At 35.9% G+C, this 18,064-nt stretch overlaps 1 protein-coding gene across 2 annotated transcripts in view; it reads right to left on the reverse strand.

Moving 5' to 3' along the window:
- Positions 1-18,064, reverse strand: part of MTDH (metadherin) — a 31,997-nt gene that overhangs the window by 4,097 nt on the left and 9,836 nt on the right. Inside the window, exons 3-11 of one of the 2 annotated variants that reach the window (XM_056484099.1) lie at positions 17,124-17,205; positions 16,530-16,709; positions 15,085-15,153; positions 12,394-12,645; positions 9,756-9,842; positions 7,891-7,989; positions 5,702-5,826; positions 5,029-5,148; positions 3,131-3,250 (exon numbers count right to left, since the gene is read on the reverse strand). In XM_056484099.1, coding sequence (XP_056340074.1) covers positions 3,131-3,250; positions 5,029-5,148; positions 5,702-5,826; positions 7,891-7,989; positions 9,756-9,842; positions 12,394-12,645; positions 15,085-15,153; positions 16,530-16,709; positions 17,124-17,205 — 1,134 coding nt within the window. The remainder of the gene's footprint in view (positions 1-3,130; positions 3,251-5,028; positions 5,149-5,701; positions 5,827-7,890; positions 7,990-9,755; positions 9,843-12,393; positions 12,646-15,084; positions 15,154-16,529; positions 16,710-17,123; positions 17,206-18,064) is intronic. The other variant, XM_056484100.1, reaches the window with a different exon arrangement.

The raw sequence follows: 18,064 nt of genomic DNA on the forward strand, positions 1-18,064 counted from the left end.
GTGTGTAGCCCTTATTGTAATTAAAATGACAGCAAAACAGGAAAAATACACTTCGACATTCCAATAGGAAAGCCAGAATATAAAAAACCAGAAGATCCCACAGCAAGTCACCAAATGACAAAAGGCTTCAAAAAAGAATGTATTGGAACACAGACAAGCAATAAACCCCACACTTTAAGATGCTATTAAGCAATCATAGCTGCTGTTGTGTCACAACAACCAAGACCTGTGAAGACCCAAACAGTGAAGTCTACATCCCTGGATGCAGATGTACAGATCCTACATCATATCACCAGTTTGTACTGCTTCTATCACTGTAATGTAAACATTTCAAAAATTCAGTCAGAACATTCAAGAGAGCAAAACAATATAAATTTCTTGTTTAATCGTATCATACTAAGGAAGAAATTAAACAGCTTTAATTGAAAAAACCCAACACATTAATTTAAAAGATATAGTTCTCTAACCTTTCATGAATAGTTTGCTGTGCTCTTACACATGAACTGAAACAAGTTTTTTTAATATCCATTACTGCAGTATTTTCCTCCATTCACTGAAAAATTAGTAATCTAAAGTGTTTTTTATACATCAACCATGCTGATAAAATGAATTCCTATCCTACAGGAATTCCAAGTTTAGCCAATTCTAATGTTGTCAGATAGCAATCATCAGCTACACAAATAAATCAACTTAAACTGTGATTTCCAAAATAAAAGGAGTACCTAAAGCTTCTAGTGTGAGGTAATCAATTCAGGTAACTATTAGTATTACAGTTTTGTTAGGGCAGTCACACTTGACCAGCAGGTAAAGCAACTCAATTATGATTTTAATAGTGCCGCTGTCTCGGGTTGACTGAGAAACATGTTACAGCTTGAGTGTTACACCATCCAGTGTTACTGCAAATGTAATGATATAAACATAAACAGCACTATCTGGAAATACTTCTGTCTGAATTTTGGATACAGGAAAGTGGGTAGGGATGAAAACTTTAAAAAATGGGTACTCTTTGATAGAATATTCTCTGCTAATTCAGAAAGGAGGCCTGAAACAACAAATAAAGCCTATTTGATAATATAGTTATATGCATAATTCTATGGATATAACTTCAATACTGAAGTAGTGACTTGTCAAACTGCTACTTCTTTTTCCAAGTATCGCTATTTAAAACTTGTGCCTGCAGATAAAATGCAGCCCAATGTACAGCGTGGGGGAAATACCATCACCAGATACTGTGATGTGAAACACAAGGTTCAACCTTCAGCTGTTTCTGATGTTTCTGAAGAAATACTGAATAGTAACTTGTTTGTGCTCAGTTTATTCTTCCCTATATTTCATTCTCATGTTTTGGAGCATTTGCTCAAGATTAAACTACCTACCTTGGAAACTCAAGTCATCCATTTCACACATCAGTCACAGACTGTGAATAAAACTTTTTACAACAGCCAAGTCAAACAATATCTAAAGGCATCTTTGCATGTGTGAAATTACAATGAAGCCAAGTTTGATGTCAAGGAGACTTGATAAAGACTGACAGACCATCTGCACTGTCAGATACAACAATTCACAACTTGTCCTTTATCAACTTCAGCTCCAGAGAATGTTAGTAATAATTTCGTTTGTCCTTTGCCCCCACACCAAGTTTAATACAGAACATATCTTGTTTCACAGTTACCACTTACACAGCTGTACATAGACATATATATGAAAAGATTGAATTTAAGCTTCAAGAATAACAGAAGCCCTCAAGCCCCTGAAAAAACAGCACAATGTAGGTCTACATGAGATGCTGATGCCATCAAATCCTCTAAGCAGCTGGGTGTGATTATAAACAGTAAAGCACTGAGCAAAATCTACTGGAACTGTACTTGTACTTTGGCAGTGCCGACAGCTTGTGCAAAAAAAATTAACTGCAGATATTTTTCAAATCAATTTAGATTTCTGAACAGCAGAAGCTACAATCTTCCAGGATGCACTATTATGCCTTTTTCTAGAAGTCAAAAACCTGCTACCTTGACATCACAATCCAAGTCTTCTGTCTACACATTTTCAACTAGAGCTTCTAAAATAAAATAAAATCTCACACTTCCACGAATAAAGCCACTTGCATACACAGGCAACTTGCATACACAAATATAGCTCCAAAAAAAACCACCACAAAACCCAACAATACACTAGTCAGATACAACAGGCAACTGTTGCCAACCTTGATTTAAGATTGAACTGATCTAATCAAATCAGTTGTAGTAAATAACTCTAGTAAAGCTCTACTTAGATGTAGGGTATTTAGAGTAAGGCTTAAGTATGTCTGAATGTGCTTTTCAAGACATTTTCAACCAAAAAAGGACTTCTGTACTTTATTTGGTGACTTGCAGCCTCTTATAAAAGATTTCATTCTAATGTTTTCATTTGACTTTTACAACCTCAGTATTTTTATGCTTAGCAGTAGTAAAACTCCGTATTCTGACACGGACTCTGTCACTAGCGTTGTTCACTCTTTATGGAAATAAAAAACAAAAATCAAAGCACTAAAAATATTAAATATTTTACACCTTCCTAGAATGTGATGCTTTGTAGGGTAGCAGTATTAAGCTGCTATTTGGAGAAAGACTGAAAGAGATTTTGTATTCTCTAGAGTAAGTTTCAACTGTGAGCTGAAGCTAACAGTTTGCGAATTGGTTCAAATAAAACCTTTTCTTATTCAGCATTAAGCTCAGTACAGCTATCAAAAATCAATTTTAGACTGCATTTAAGCCAGAATATATTAAGTTTGTAACACTTCATTCTGTTGCAATATAACAGCAGAATATGCCATTAGTCTCATGCTCAGACCTTTTAGTTCTTAGGTTTTCTTAGTTTTAAACCATTGCTTGAATATTCAAAGAAGAAAGTACTTTGCCAGTAAAGAAAGTTACTATTGATTTGGAAGATACTGCTTTTCTGAGCAGACATACTTTTAAAAACTCATAACTGACCTCTACCTAAAATTCAACTGTTCAGTTACCTTTATATTCATAAATGTACAGCCTGAAACAGTATTCTTACTGTAACCTTGTCTACACAAATTAACGTGTCAAATGACTTGAGCACTTCCAAATCAAATTGTAACATAAATCAGATTTTGCATCCCTACCTTAGCTGGTTCACTAGTACTTATGGTCTTCAAAGAAAAAGCTCTTTCCTGCTGTGCTTGAACTTTTGAGGTATCCGCCTGAAATTGCTCTCCAGCTTCTCTATCCAATTCTTCAGCATCCTACAAAAAGGGGAGTGGGAGGGGAAAAAAGAGCCTGTGTTTGCAGTCAAGTTCTGACTCTTCTTCCCTGTGAATGAGTTTTGTTGCCATAATCAGCTTCTATAACTCAAAAAATCTATCAAAAAGAATAACTGAAATAGTGGACTCATACTAGCCTATGCTAACACTCAAAACACATAGAACAACATAATAAAAAAATACCCACAGAATCCAATAAAGCCCAGAAAGCAAGATGCTTTATGCAATTTACTAACAAAAATCCCAATCTCAGAAGGAACTGCACTTCACACTCCTGTTAAACTATAACAATGTGAAATTAAAATGAATTTACTCTAAATGCTTTGCAAAAGTATCATAATGACACTTGACTGCTCTCAGTTCTATGTTTTGTTACAAGTTTTAAAATGCAAGCTTGTATAGTTTTCTATCCTTATACTTTAATATTTTTGCAACCCAGTTTAGTTTGCCATAAGGCCTGTAAAGAAATTGAAAATATATCCTAAGTATCCAAGAGTCTAAACCTTTACTCCTTAGACAATCTAAAGCAGAAAGTTTTCATTTTAAAAGTGGAATTAGAGTGGTTACACTTGTTAGTGGCAAAAGAAGAATCCTGCGGTTGTGAAGAGGTCTGCGAGTTTAAACTGGAAACACTGTTTCTTCACTTATTTCCTAATGAAAATGCAGTCACAGCCTAATGTTGATTCCTGACAGGAAGGAACACATACTGGCTCACTCCAAGCTCTTCAGTTAGTTTCTACTGCCTTGAAAGACACTGAAGACATTAAGTGAGTGTGAACATTTAATGAGTGGAAACTCAATGAGAAAGATGAAGATGTTTAAATGAAAGCATTCCGTTTTCAGAGGATAGACAGACAAATTTTAAATGGGTTTGAAGTAGGACTGGCAAATGAAGTTACTAAACTGGTACAACAGTAGCTTCTGTGACATATTAGCAGTTCAATCTGCTCCTACCAAGCAAAATTCCCAATGAACCATGAATGGCTAGTTGCAACAAACACAAGTAGGATGCATTCTGACCATGAGCTAATAAAAGCTTTCCCCCATTAATAAAGTACTTGTTTCATCTATTCAAACATGATGCAATTTCTGTGTGAAGTGCAATCCGCTTTTGCTATTTTTACAAATCTGCTTCAATGAAAGTCTTCAAAAGCTATTTAAGTAACACAAAAAACTTCAACCATCTTCAGTTTTAAAATACTATTTCCCTCATTGAAATCTGATTCACAGAGTTTGAAGCATTGGCACTTACTATTTCATATAAATCAAATTAAAACAGTACTTCAAAAATATCTCATTATTCTCACATAATTGTACTTGAAGACAGCTTAAGAGAAAACTTTGGTATCCTTCATTCTCCTAACTAGCTATAATCACCAAAGCAACTGTCATTCAAAGGACATATGGAAAAGGCTTCCTATGCAGAGGACAATTCCACCTGGAAGTATCCCTATAGTACGGAATCCAGACTTGATAGAAAATAAGTAATTCAGGATAAATACTTTCCGTGTTGTGCTTTTCATAAATCCAGCAAAACTACAAATTACCCCACATTCACCTAGTGAATACAACAAATTAAAGAAATAATAGTAAAATAAGAATTACTTTAACTCTTAAGAAAGAATTATAAGCCATCCAATTCCATGAAGAAATTAATTTCCCAAAAATAATTTTTGTTCAAGATACATTAGGATATTAATCCAAAGATAGGCAATTTTGTGAATTCCTTGCAATTGCCTTTTAAACCATCCAGATTTTACCTGTGCAGGAGAGTTAGCTTCTTCACCCTGCTTCTTCTTTTTCTTCTTCTTTTTCTTGGATTTGCCACTTGTAGAACTCTGAAGAATTGGCTCTGCTTTTTCTCTTTCGTTATCTGAAATCTTCATATGTGAACAGAAGGTATTTAGCACTTAAAATGACAATGAAACATACCTTCTATAGACTAAACATAAATTAATAGCTATAAGGAACTGCATATACTAGTGGAAATGAACACAGTCATCTGTTCAGTTCATTCTGGAAAGAACCACATTCTTTTACATGCTCTCTGGTAACAAAGGTAGAAGAGTTGGGAATAGAAAAGGCAACAGACCACCAGGCACTAGTGGCATAGAAATGCTGTTTTTCATACTGAGAACTAAATATTGTCATGAAGTATTTATAAAAACAGATCTAAACCCTCCCAGTCTATACTGATAATGCAGTCCTTATAATTATGGCAAGATAGGAAGGTTTAACATGGGGCTAAGTGATTTGTCTCTTCTCAATAACATTCAGTGTTTTCCTTCTCTGTGTACAGAGCAAACAGAGTCACACTATTACCAGTATAACCCTGATGAAAGATTACCTCTATCGTTACCTTTCAAGCTACTTTAAGAAATGGCAGTGGTAAGTACAAAATCTTGGAGCTAAGAAGAAAATACCACCTTTTACCTTCTGAGTATCAGATCTCACTTCACGCTGAGGAACAGAAGCAACTTTTTCTTCATCTACCCAGTTTCCCCACTCTTCTGCTGGTGCATTCCAATCAGAGCTTGGATCAGTTGAAGAAAGTCCATCTACAAAGATTAAAAGGATTTTTTCAGGAATATTTCCTTACTCTACATGTGCTCATTTTCAGTTTAAAAATGAAAAAACCCCTACACATATATCCACTTCTTGATATCATGATATAAATAGTAATTTCCTGTATTTCTGAAAAAATGTAAAGACTTTATCAATAAGTGGAGGAGTTTTTAAAATAGTGAGTATTACAGTGATTTTACAGAGCCTAATCACAGCAGCAGCTAGCTAGATGCAGTTGCTTCAAGGTATTCTTCTACACTACGTGAAGAGGAACAAATTTAAGAGTTGTTCCCTATCTTACGCTGCTCTCTGTATTTTCCTTTTATCTTGCAAAAAAATTAGGATGAACTGTAACACTGATCAATCTTACCTTAGTAAGATTCCTCTAAAAGTTATGTATCTGAAATTGTAAATCCTACTGATAACTTACAACATTGATATTTTTAATAATCTTTCTTGTCTAAGACTCTTAAGTCCATACTCTATTTTGTTATTATTAATTTATGATATAATGATAGATTTAAAAGGTCAGTAACAAAAAAATTAAAAATATTGGAAGGGAAGAACTAAGACTTAGACTGTCTGCTTACTAGAAAGTTGCAGCAAGCTCACTTTAAAACACAACACGTTGTAAAAGATTGCATTTTCATTTCACATTTATATTAATATAATAAATATTTCTCCCCCCCACTCCATACCAAATTGAAGAACAGGCAAATTTAATCTGCCAACTATGGTGGGACTCAATTTAAAGAACTGAAAATAAAGTCAAAATAAAAAGCAGTAATAAATCCAATTAAATTTACTGGCAAACATTATGAGAGATCTTAAGATTAGTTAGAATATTTAGAATAGCTAGAAACTTTCCTAATAAAAATATTATCTTAATGACACCTACTTCAGATGCTAAAATTTGCTGATTTGAAAAAAAAATATATTACTCAATATAACATTTTTCAGTTTATCTACTGCCCTCTCAGTAGTTGCTTAAGAAGAAAAAATCCATTCTTAGTAATAATAAAAACTAGTAGTATTTGTACATACAGTTAATTTTTTTGTCCTGATCCTAATAAAGCAGTAGGGTGTCTCTGTGTATCACTCTGGCCTAAGCTTGCATTTGCCCACTTCTGTTAGTGTACTCTTAGTTGACAACTTTGACAATTCTATTAACAGAAGCTTCAGCCATAAACATTCTGTGCTCAGATATGTGAATCAATTATGCTTTTGATAGAATGTAAAACTGATGACTTTCAAATGATTAACTGAAATGTGCTTTTCTTATCCTTAAACTAGATAAAACACAAAAGGTAAGTTTCAAAATTATCTGGTAACAGAGCAATCATACCAACAGTGGTGGAGTCAAGGACTGCATCAATCTATTCCACTTTTCCAGTCATTTAACTGCAATAAGTTGTTCTTAGAGAGAAGGTAATATGCAAGGCTTTTGTCAGCTTCTGGAACAATTCTTCAGGTCAATGCCTAATGAGATGCACTATGCTTTTTCATAAACAGGGAGGAGAAAGTGAGGAGTAAACACCAACTTTACTACAACTCCCAAGTTATTTCAGTTATTTCTATCCTATATATGCTTCCTATATAGATAAGAACTTCCTGATGTTTGCCAAATGAGAAAGCAAGTTAGATTAAAAACAAGAGCATGATGTCACCTTAACTTTCCTATAAGGTACAAACATGTAGAAACAAACTGACTCAAATTCTATCTACTACTAAATACATATATTGGAGAATTGTAGTAGATTTTTCTCATCACTTGCAGCAAGACTTTTATTATAAAGATTTTTCTACCTTAAAATGCATGAGCTCTCTCTCACTTCTGAGTTTGAATATCCAAGTATTATTCCTAAAAATTAACCACTTTCTATCAGAATTTATCAAAATACTTCTAATACCTTCAAACTATCCATTAGCTTACAGAAGTCAAGCATTCCAGGTTTTTCCTCAGATACCCACCACTGTCTAATGCAAGCCATTAATATAAATAACTACACTGTAACAGTAATTAAAATTTTGTTTATGAACATTTTAGAGGAACATACTTAACCCAGACCATTCGTCATCAACAGGGGGTTGAGCATGACTTAAATCCCACTGAAAATCCGAAGTACCAGCCTGAGAAACCGATTCACTGTTGGAACCTGAAAGGGAATCAATAAAATTGTACTTGTGAGTTAACAAGCATCCTGAAGTTTTCTTGGGGAAGGAAGTCCAACTGAAGTAGGAAAGGAAAACAAAAGGCTCAAAGAAAAATGTCAGATTTTTAAGGACTGCAGAAGATAGGAAAATTAGTAGGCTCTTGTGCATGATATATGTTCAGAAAACAAGGAAGCTGAAGAAGGAAGAGAAAGTCATGAGAAGAACACGAAAAGAGATAAGGGTGAGTAAAAGCAGTCTCCTCAAACTGAAAAACACGAAATTTTATGGGTAATGAAATTGTTACCCTGTATCAATAAGATCTCATACAGGGAGAAGCTTAAAAGATCACTAGAACAAAACCTCATTAATCACACTGCAGATCAAACAAATGATACATTACTAAGAATTCAATTCTCATTTAAAGCAAAGGTTTCAAGAACATAAAAGCAGCAGGACAGTAAGGCCAATACCAGTCACGATAACAGAAAGTGTTACACATCAAACATAACTGTTTTCAGAAAAATAAGCAAAAAACAAAATCATTTCATAAAAAAGTAAAACAAAAACTAATTGTAAGAATGAAAGAAATTAATATTTTACTGTATGATGAAACTTCTGAAATTCAGTTTGAATAGAACCCAGGTCTCTATTTTACATATACCTCTGCAAGAGACACCTCAGATGACAGAAAGATAGACATGTTCTCATTTCTTTTGTGGCCACTTTGCATTACAACATTGTTGGCTAAGGTGCATCAAAGAAAACTAATATACTTCACCTTTCCATATTTGTCTCAATGAAATGGTGATATTGCAGCTGAATCTTAGCACAGTGTGCCATCCTACTTTACTTAATAAAGTTCTCTAAGTTTTAGCTTAGAGACTGAGCTTGGATTCAGGGTGCTGCTTGGGATTTTTTTTTTTTTTAATTATAACTCTCTGTACAATTAAGACACTGGATACTGAGCCTGAGTTCAACAGTTAAAAGCCTGTAAAATGCAATACAAGCAAATATAGCCTAAGTGCATAAGCACTTGGCCAGCTACTTCCAAAAAGAAAACTGCCATGCCAGGCTCATGGTGTAAGCAAGCAAGAGCAGAAAACCTCACATAAGATCCCTTTATTGTATAATAAATCATCGCAGGACTTATGTTATGAAGACAGTTTTGTACTCTATAGCACACAAGCCTCCAAAAAAGAAAACCCCAGATCTTCAGCATTTCTATTTGTCATACAGAGAAAAGACTTAAGACTTTAAATTCTGCCTATGGAACATATTTTCAAAGTAGTGATTCAGTTCCTTGATGGGGAAAAACTCAATCATCAAATAACAAACCTCCCAGAAGACTGGGGTAAATGGGCCTTCCTAGAAAGAAATCTTCAGATATCTAACTTGATGCATCATGACGCTGAGCAATGTCCATTATTTAAGCTTAGCACACAAACAAGAAAGCTAAATAAGAAATCACAAAATCATAGAATGATTTGGGTTAGAACATACCTTAAAAAGATCACCTCATTCCTAACCCCCTCTAGTTTTAACCTTCTTACTAATATTCTGTGATTGATCTAGCTTTTGATTATCAACTTAAAATAGCTACTTTACTGCATAATTTTGGCATAATAAAATAGGTTTTTAAGTGTCTTCCACCTCTTTGCAGTATTGTTTTCAAAGAAAAATGAGAAAATGCAAATTAGTAACACTTGGCAAACTATTCCAACTGGTGGAATAGAAGACAGTGGAAAAATCTTTGGAAAGGCACACATACCAGAAACTCCAGGAGTTAATCCAAATGAGGAGAAAGAAGTAGAATTCTGTTCAGAGGTATTAATCCGTGCATCCACATTCCAAGCAGCTGTGGGGGAAGGGGAGAATGTTGAAAATTTAGCTGCTTAATTATGAATCAGATCAGAAAAACATTGGCTAGTCCAGCCATGATGACAGTTCACACAACTGAGGGCACTAAGGAGTGCTGATAGAGATGTTACTTTATGAACACACAGCTTGAAGCAATTTTCAAGCTTTCCAAGATCATCTTCCCTTTACAGCCTTTTCTATATATAAACTTCTTTCACAAGGGAGAAGTCCATTATTTTTTGAGCCCCATACTATTATTCCTCCCATTACAGCAATCATGAAGTTTTGAAAAGTACAACTAGATGGAACCTAGCTTGGAGTACATTATATATCTATATATTTATATATTAAAGAATGGAATAAAATTCAGAACAATTTTTCACAAATAGGAGATACTGCTGTTATATGTAAGGCAGAAAATAAGCAGAAATAGCCAGTAAAAATTACTAGTGGCTTTTATTTAGAATTACACTTACTTCATTGGGGGAGAAGGGGCTAAAAACCAGACAGGTATTCCAGATGTTGTCCAAAAAGTAGACAATCACCATCCCCCCAGTTTAGACTCCTCTGTTAATGCATCCTAGTATATTGCTGGTGTCCTTTGCTGCTAGGATCTATGGCTGACTCATGTCCAACTTGGTACCCACCAAGACCCCTTATCCACAAAGCTGGAAGTCAGTCAGTCAATATCCAGCCAGGGTTGCTTCCAACCCAGATTCAGCACTTGACATTTATCCTCACTGAACTCCCTCAGGTTCCTGTTGGCCCATTATTCATATCAGGTTTAGGCCCTTCTGGATGGGATCCCTGATCTGGACTGTTCCAGCCACCACATTTAAGTTTGGTGTAATCTGGAAACTGGATGTGAATGGTTGCCTCCTCCATGTCCCTTATGAAGATGATAAACAGGACAGTTCTAAGTACAGCCCTGTGACATCCCCCTTGTCACCAGCCACCAGCCTCCTTACTGACCATTACTTTGGGCCTGACCAAATTTTTACCTGTTCTAGTTTGGATACAGCAACACTGTGAGAGACAGTGTTGAAATCATTAATCAAGTCATCATGAAAGACTTTCACTGCTCTCCTTCACCAACAAAATTACTCATTTTACCAGAAGCAAATCAGCTTGGTAGACATGATGTATCCTCAGTAACAAAACCAACAAAAAGCTGGTCAGTCACTATGAACTGCCATATTAGAATACAGAGCACAACATAAAAAAGCCCTTTACTTCTCCTTGGCAATGGTAAAGCTTCCAAGGGTATATCAGATCTAGCCTAGGAACTCAATTTCAAAATACACCAGAGAAATAAAAGAAGGTCTAGACTTCTGCAGATTATGGCTGGGGTAGGGTTGTGTTTTGGATTTGTGTTGAAAACAGGGTTGGTAATACAGGGATGTTGCTGAGCAGTGCTCACACAGAGTCAAGGCCTTTTCCACTTCTTGTATTGCTGGCAGTGAGACAGCTGAGGCTTGTCTTCCCAACAAGAAGCTGGAGAGACACAGCCCAGCCAGGTGACCCCAACTGGCCAAAGGGATATTCCCTACCATGCAGCATCATGCTCAGTATATAAAGTTGGGGGAAGGAGGAGGAAGGGAGAGAGACATTTGGAGTTATGGTGCTTGTCTTCACAAGTCACCATTACATGTCATGGAGGCCTGCTCTTCTGGAGATGGCTCAACACCCACCAGCCCACAGGAAGCAGAGAATTATTTCCTTGCACACACGGATTTTGCTTTCCCTATCAAACTGACCTTATGTCAACCCATGAGTTTTCCAACTTTTCTTCTTCTGATTGTCTCCCCCATCCTGCTGGTGGGAGAGTGAGTCAGTGGCTGGATGGGGCTTGGCTGGGGTTAAGGCTCGACAAGACTGAAGTAATACTGCTGACTAAAAAGGAACACTGCTTTCCAGAAGAGATGAGGATTACTTAGAGTGAACCATGGGAAGGGCCATGTTACAGCATTTACTAATAAGCTGATGATTGTTGTGCAGTGAGAAATCAAGAAATCTCCATTATTACTACGGCCAGCACAAGTGGAAATAGGCAGAAAATTGTACTGAGTACTAAAAAACAATTTCTAATGAGAAAAAGCATAACACTAAGTGTCACAAAAGTAGAACAATGTTTATGCCTGTGGCCTAAAAATATACCTGCCAATACACAGTTAGTTTAATCATGTTGTACCAACAGAATAGACTTACAAACTAGCCTTTAAGACATTATTTCAATTACACTTCAAAATGACTAGGTAATCATCTTCAGAACTTCATGAAAGTGATATACAACACTGCTTTCCTTCACAGAAATAATTCTGTCAAACTCAAACAACCCAGTTTAACTGTACACAGAGACATAGATACTAAGCCATCAGAACTTGGAGGAAACAGAAATTGTTCAGTTAACATTTCATTAGACCACACCAAGATTTTTAAAATATAGAAACACAAAAATATTTCTAAGAATTTTACAGATATGTAAAAAATACATTTATGTAAAAATGCTTATGTGAAGCAAGTTCTTGGAAATAGCTTAAATAGCTTACCAATAGGAGTGAACAAAGAACGCTCTTTCCATGGCCTGCCCACCAGGCTTACACCCCAGTCCTTCCCATTTCCATTAGCATCTCCAGTGTCTTGGCCCCAAGCCAATGTTTCAGTCTTCCTCTTCCCAGCTGCAGTTGAAGGAACAGATGTCCATTTCTCCTCCCCTACACCAATCTGTGAGGTGATTTTTACAGACTTCTCATTCCAGCTTCCTCCATTTACTGTATGGCTTTCACTCAATCCCGGAGAAACTTAAATACAACAATAACAAAAGGATTATTTAAAATAAGAACTGGATGAAGAATTAAAATATCCCTTAAATGCACATTCACTTAATAAAATCCCCCCAAATGAACAGCAGCTTTGCTATCCCACTGTGATACAGACAGGGCTGCTGCTCTGTCTCAGCTGATTTTCCAGTTCAGATGATATGCACCATCTGCCTACTAACTTAAAGAGGGAGGAAAAAACAGCACCAACTGCACTCCCTTTCCTCATCCCTTTCTTCATAGGGTTGATGTACTGGGGAACTGGTGCCTCTAGGTCAGAAAAAAAAGGTGAGGAGGGTACTTTTAACACTGTCAGCTAATTTATCTTAGAGAGTACAGGGATAACTTGTGGAAAAGCCCATGCACTAAACAGAGTATTTTCTGTTTTACAACTGCATGCAGCAGTTCTCCACGCAGGATGTAGATGAAATTATCAAGTATTAGAAAATACTTCCCAAACACTACACAGTATTTACAAAGCGCACAGGTATCACACTGACCCTAGAGTGCCTCACAGTAAGAGAAAAATCACAGTAACATTCAATTTAACATATTTCGTAACACTAAGGTAAAATACCAAACACTGCAAGAGTCTCTGTTACATGTTACCCTGATGTGAAATTACTAGCCACTGCAAGTTTAAGGTATACTTTGAGAAGTCAACAGTACACTGAGACAAAGACCATGGCGGAAGTTTTTAAAATTTATGTCCCTATAAAATATAAGGACTAGTGCATCCAGCCTCACTTCCTATATATCACAAACCTTTCTCAAAGTGCTCTGCATATCAAAAGTGTATCTTTCTCTTTTTATATATGAAGTGGAAAAAACAAAAACTGCTGTCCTACAACCAATTAAGAAATATTTGCATATTACAAATGTAACACTTAAACAGTAAGCCAAACCCTCATCTCTGTATCAAGTCTGGTTAGTATCATATGCCAACAAAAAATACAGAGCAAACATTTTATTTTTCAAATGAACTTGTAACTCAGGCAGCATGAACATGCCCAATTCAAGCTGGCCTCACTGACATAGAATTAATTAGGTGAGTTATGCCTAGATTTTCTCAGACAAATCAATTCCAAACACAGACATCTGTAAGATCACCACCACTGTACAAAATCACTGCCCTTTCTCTATAGCACTAGCATTGCTCCTGTCAGTCAACATCTGCCTAGTATAATATGGAAAAGGTAACAAAAGAATACTGAAGAGACAGAAACCAAACTGCAGTTGGTAGAAAAACCTTTTTGTAACTTTGAAAAAGACAGCTGAGGCCCTGAAGCAGGAGCTTGATTCTTCTCTGTTTATAATACTACACTTTCGTCAGAAACTTTAACTTCTAACTAACTTCTTCGCCAATTTTCACTAAATCACAGAAAACTGAAGACTGAAAAGGATCTCTTCAAAGTCACCTAGTCTCACCTTCTGTTCAAAATTTCAAAAATATACTACATTATTGAAATTCTGGAAACCATAAAGGCTGGTATTTCAGAGTATCTCTGGACATTCTCATTAAAGCTTTTTTCCTCATGACCTGTCAGAATTTCCCCTTAGTGAAACTTGATTACTGCCTCCTGTCCTCCCATTAGGCATCTCTGAAGAATACAGCTCCCTCCTTCTGTGCCATGGTACAGGAAGTTTGCATGTGAAGTAAAGCTCTCAAAAACAAGCAGAAAGGGATTCACTTTCTGGATCTGTATTTTAATAACTTATTTGTTGGCTTGCTTACTTACACTAGCTACTTCTGATTAAAGCAACACAGCTAATGTTTGCTATAGGTAGATAACCATCTTGATTTATTATGTCAAACTAATTCACTTCAAGTGTTATTACAGCAGTATGTTACTAGAAAACTGCTAAGATTCACTAGTCAAATATTTCAAGTTGTGTATGACGTGTCAAGTATATTCTTTTCATAAAGATGTATTTATATGTAAATACGTTCATTTTGAAAGTTCTTATGTATCTCAAAGGAAAATGTAAAGAACTGAGTATATGTATATGCATAGATGTATATGCAACCTGAAACAAGTGTAAACAATAATCAGGGCTTCTGAGGTCTTTGCAGTTATAAGGGTTTTCTTTGAGCAAGAAATTCATTAACACAAATAAGTGAAAAGCTAGCAAATTATTTTTCAGCAGAGCTTAAAAATAGATGTTACTGTTCTGTACATAAAAATTTCTACAGTAAGTAATCTGTCTGAAGTTCAAAATATTGAATTGTATTTCTACTTGTAACAGAGACTGTTTTCAACTTCTTAAGAAATAACTGCAACTTAGAAGTATAACATTTGTAGAGCCAAAAGAGCCAGATGTACAATAAAGTTCTGTGTCATTAACTTAAAATTCTGCACCAAAAGTTGCTGTTTTCACTTCTCTAGTTACTTAGGATGCCCAATAATGAAAATTTTTTACCTTGTGGAATTGATGACTCCCCCTTTGAAGGTTTAGAACTGTTAATCTGTGCATTCAAAAGTGCATCACCTGATTAAGAAGAAAGGGGAAACAAAGATAGATGAAGCTTTTTTTAAACAGCAACACCTGTAAAAATCTTCTAACAAACCAATACTAATATTTTAAGAATATATTACTACCTCACAGTAAATTAAGACAATTCCAGAACACTTAATGACAAAATTAAAATGCTGTTTTTTATTATTCATATTTATGTTGCAGACAGAACAGACTCAAAGTGACTTAAGACCCATATACCAAGTAACTGCACATTTCAAAGAACTTTAGCTACTTTCCCAATGAAAGAAGAGCATAAATCTAAAACACAGGTTGCAAAGAGTGGCTCTAAGTATTTCAGCCCTGTAACTGCTTCTAAAGTTCTACCTTACCATGAAAACACTAAATATAGCTGAATTATTTTTGGTGATAAATAAGATACCTTTTTTGTATCATACATAAAGGATTCTGACTGGAGAGGTTACGGTAGTTATAATTAGCAACAGTGCATAGAGACAGTTGGAACTACCATTTCTTGAAGCTCAGTATAAATGGATAGGAATAGAAAGGCAACAGGAAACAACTGATCTAGTCCTCAGGGCAACAAGCATGCACTCAGTCAAGATGCAAATGAGCGTCAATGAAACAGAAGGGTGAGGCATACAAACTTCAATAAATTGTTTCAAAGTACCAGAGAGTTGTTAGGCTCAGTCTGTCACTTTGCTAGAACATCATCAAGTTTCATTTAATTAAAGCACCTATTTCTCAGTTTTCCCCAAATATGAATTCCTCTGCCTACACACACTTTGAATCAGTCCATGCAATCTCTCATTTCTATAACAGCAGCAGCCATATCTATGGAATCCTCATCTACAGTAATTGACCACTAAGTCTCAGCCACAGGTGCCTTACCATTACAAACAGCTTTAGTACAGGATGCTACTAAATCTACACTGGAAAAAAATGCCTACATGTTAAGCAATGAATGATATTTTAAACGAATTTCAGGGGCATAACCTTCCCACAAGGAAGCACCCAAAATCTTAAGGAGTTGGTGCTGCCTGCAGCAGTTCTGAGGATGCCTCTGAAGTTTCTGGAAACAAAGGGCAGAGACACAAAGCCAGAGTGTAGGAACAGGGACAGGCCTATGCAAACGACAGCACACAGTGTGGATGGAAGCCAGTGTCTTAGCCACTTGCTCCAAAACACTCTCTTGAGCTTCCCCAAAAATATGGCTAGAAAAGGGGAAGTTTTACACAATAAGAAAGTACTTTCACACAGCTTGAAATAATTTCCTCAAGAGTTTTACCTCCAAATACACCTAACATATCCAAAACAGAGTCACTAGTTGAGCATTTGAGTAAAGACATCTTTCTAGGACACATTCACAGACCTATCAAGCACCATACCTTTATTTTTTCTGAGACCAACTGGAAGTGATGGTGTTGGCATCAGCTGTTCAATAGATACAGTAACTGTGTTTTCTATACCCTGGAGATTTGATTCTCCTGAGCCACCGTCGTTCAGCACCTTGTCTCGCTTACGCTGCTGACGCTTCTCTCTGTTACTGATTTTTGTTTCCCAGGCTCCTAAAACATCACCCAAATGAAAACATCACTAAGTCAGAGAGGAAGGAAAGATTTTTAGCTTGTATCATATCAAACAGAAGTCTGAGGGCAGTTAAACCAGTCAGCTTCAACCTCAGTTTGAAAACACAGACAAATGGCCAAAGGTAAATTTTTCTGTGATAATGCCTGGCTTCACAGAGCAAAACATTAATAACATGAGCACCCTACTATTCATAACTTCTCAGTTTTTATAAGATTACTTTAAAAAAATCAGTTGAAGTTACTAAATACTGCTGTTTTAAAGATCAGATTTCCAGATGTAATGTGATCTATGGAGTTATGAGTTTCTTAGGTCTCTTTAAGAACCAAACACAAGTAAATCTTACACAGCATTTAAGCCATAATGTTTGCATTTTGTATGTTTGTGCCCAGTACCTTCATCAACTTCCTTTCCATCTAGACGAGATGTATCCTGAACCGTTTTGGAATCTCCCTTTGATTTCTTTTTTTTCTTTGTCTAGAACAAAAAAGAAAACATTATCTTAATACTTACTTACTGATTACTTGGCATAGTGAACCAAAATTCCCTGCCCCCACCCAAAATACAGAAATAAATTTAAAACAGATTCTCCTGAACAACCCTCTGTGAAAGACTTATGCAGCACAGAAATGGCAGGTGGGGGGAACATTACTTATGCTGCAGAATACAAAGCCAGGTAGAAGAAGCTATGCTGGCAGCATCACAGTCACGGGGGAGTAAAGAGCTCTTTCAAAATTTGTTTTGTCCAGAAGTATGAAGTTACATAAATAATGCCAGTAACTCCTTAAAAAAAAATTTAAAAATTCCAGCTTGGAATTTACTTCAAAACAAAAGCTGTGATTAGACAGCATACATTACAAATTTCAACCCCCCCGACAAAGTTTCATCAGTTATGGCTTCTTGGATATAAGAGCTAAGCTAAACAAATAGGAACAGACATGACTATGTTTGCAAATAGTTTTGATGCAATAGGTAGCAATACAGAGTGTTGAAAAGATAGTATTGAGAAAAAAAACACCCAAGACATTGGGAGAAAATATACTGCTGAAAGGCTTGGAGCAAATTGACTTGGCTAACTTCTCAGAAAGAGAATACAATACTGAAAAGCTTTTCAACCAAGTGCAGAAAGATGTAAGAACTAGCAATTAAACATGAATGAAAAAAAAAAACTTTTAAAAGAAATGTGCTTATCCACTCAAATGTTAGAAGGGGAACTAATCACTTACTCACTGTCTCTGAAATATTCTAAGAACGCTGGATGCCTTTCTGGAATACATCTTCCAGAGTCAGACTAGTCATTGCCAGCTGTATACCTGAGTTCCCACTATCTGGTTTT

Source organism: Oenanthe melanoleuca, chromosome 2, assembly GCF_029582105.1.
Source record: "Oenanthe melanoleuca isolate GR-GAL-2019-014 chromosome 2, OMel1.0, whole genome shotgun sequence".
Classification (NCBI taxonomy): Eukaryota; Metazoa; Chordata; class Aves; order Passeriformes; family Muscicapidae; genus Oenanthe; species Oenanthe melanoleuca.